Source organism: Galeopterus variegatus, unplaced genomic scaffold, assembly GCF_000696425.1.
Source record: "Galeopterus variegatus unplaced genomic scaffold, G_variegatus-3.0.2 Scaffold937, whole genome shotgun sequence".
In the NCBI taxonomy this organism is placed as follows: Eukaryota; Metazoa; Chordata; class Mammalia; order Dermoptera; family Cynocephalidae; genus Galeopterus; species Galeopterus variegatus.
The window spans coordinates 175,285-177,282 of NW_007727048.1; the positions used below are offsets into that span (position 1 = coordinate 175,285).

A 1,998-nucleotide genomic window follows, 5' to 3' on the forward strand; every position below is an offset into this window, starting at 1 on the left:
ACCTCATAGATATTATGTTTAATAGTATACATTTTATTCAGACAAAAGAAAGTGCTTGAGGAATAGGTAACTCTTCAAACATTTGAATACCTTTGATATGGCAGAAGAAAACAAAAGACTTTCTAATGAATAAAACTAGGGGTAATAAAACAGATGGTCTTAAAGAAGTAATGAATATGTTTTAAGAGTTTAAGCATAGGCTGAAAATCAGGTCAGTGATATTGTAAAAAGGGATACTGTACTGGGGTTCAGCTGTTTAGGAAACTACTCTAAGATTCTGTGATTATAAAAAGATTTATCAACTCCATTTTTAGTGAAAATGGTCAAAAAGCGCAGTTTTCTTGCAGGTCAAAGCCAGTGGAAAATGATGCACTATAATAGAAGCCACTTGACTTCCCTGCAGGTGTCCTCAGGCTCTTGAAATCCAAAGGTTAGCTCTGCAGGGAAATTATACATTTCAGTTTCCTCCACTTTAGAATCATCAGTTTTGAAAAATAATAGAAATAAATGGAGTCTCCTGTGTACTAGTAGTGGCTGGTTTCATTGTATTAACCATTTAAATTTTCACATGTGAAGAAAGTGGTTTCTGCAATCCTGCAGCGTTAAAGATGGGTTCCCGTTTCCTAACCTGAAGATATTTCTTATTTTTTTAGAGCTATAAAGCAGCTGTGGAACTAAATCCAGATCAAGCGCAAGCCTGGATGAACATGGGTGGAATCCAGCACATCAGGGTAGGAGAATAATTCACTTACATGGAGACTGGGTTTTCTCTTTGTGTTTTCTGTCTTCTCTTTCTTTCTTCTGTGTAAAAGAATTGAAAAACTATTATTAATTTCCTCTTTGAAGTTATTTGAATACTAAAAACATCGATGTTTAAAAGTGAAATTATGGGCAGGCTGGTTAGCTCATTTGGTTAGAGAGNCGATCCCGTTGCCGGTCCCGGTCCGGTACGGGCGCGATACTGAGGGTTGCGATCCATTGCCAGTCACGAAAAAAGGCAAAAAGGAAAAAAAAAAAATTCGTGGAATAATAGAAATAAAGATAATACGAATCTTTCCATGAACTTTTAAAAGTACTCTTGTATATGCATACATGCATACAATACATATGCACATATATAAAATGTATCAGATGGTGATAAATGCTATGGAGAAAAAAAAGAGAGAAAGAAAATTGGAGTGCCGGGGAACGAGGGCAAAAATTTTAAATTAAGGCAGTCAGGGAAGGCCTCAGTTAAAAAGTGGTGTTTGAGCTAAGACCTGAAGGGAGCAAGCCATGTGACAGAATAGGTAAAGAGCACGTGCAAAGTCCTTAGGCTCGAGTGTACCTGTCGTGTTGGAAGAACAGTGAGGAGGCAGCGTGGCTGGGGAAGAGCAGGTGAGAGGGAATGGTGGAAGATGAGGTCACAGAGGTCTCAGGGCCCAATCATGCAGGACCTTGAAAGGAATTATAGGGACCTTAGCTTTTGTGCGAAATTAGTTGGGGTCCTTGGAGGACTTTGAGCAGAGAAGTGCCATGTCTGACATGTTTTTAAAAGATCACTTTCATTTAGCTAACTTATTTTCAGACTTCTATTCTTCTCTGCACTGATAAAATAGCAGTGTAGTGATTAGAATTTAAATAAAGGCCTAATAGGGTTTACTATTAAGTAGAAACCAATCACTCTCAAAAAGATAGCAAAACAAAAAGGTGACCTATGATGGGAAGGGATAATGAGATATAGTCACCTGCAACCAACAGATGGTGAATCCGAGCATGACGTTTATCAGAGCCAAATAATCCAAGCTCTTATCTTAATGAAGTTCTAGGGTATCCAGCAATATCTAGCTGGGAAATATGGAATGAACTTGCTTTAAAATAGTAAAATAGGCTGGCCAGTTCGCTCAGTTAGTTAGAACACCCTCTTGTAGCACTAAGGTCAAGAGTTCAGATCCCTCTACTGGCAAACAAAAAAACCCAAAGTAAAATAATAATTTTAAATATTTTAAATCATATGTT

At 37.6% G+C, this 1,998-nt stretch overlaps 1 protein-coding gene across 1 annotated transcript in view; it reads left to right on the top strand.

The window, feature by feature from the left end:
• The window catches only part of TMTC1 (transmembrane and tetratricopeptide repeat containing 1), a gene marked incomplete at its 5' end in the record, with an annotated part of 170,532 nt that overhangs the window by 158,519 nt on the left and 10,015 nt on the right, over window positions 1-1,998 (top strand). Inside the window, one exon of the mRNA XM_008573589.1 lies at window positions 654-731. Within this exon, the coding sequence (XP_008571811.1) occupies window positions 654-731 (78 nt within the window). The remainder of the gene's footprint in view (window positions 1-653; window positions 732-1,998) is intronic.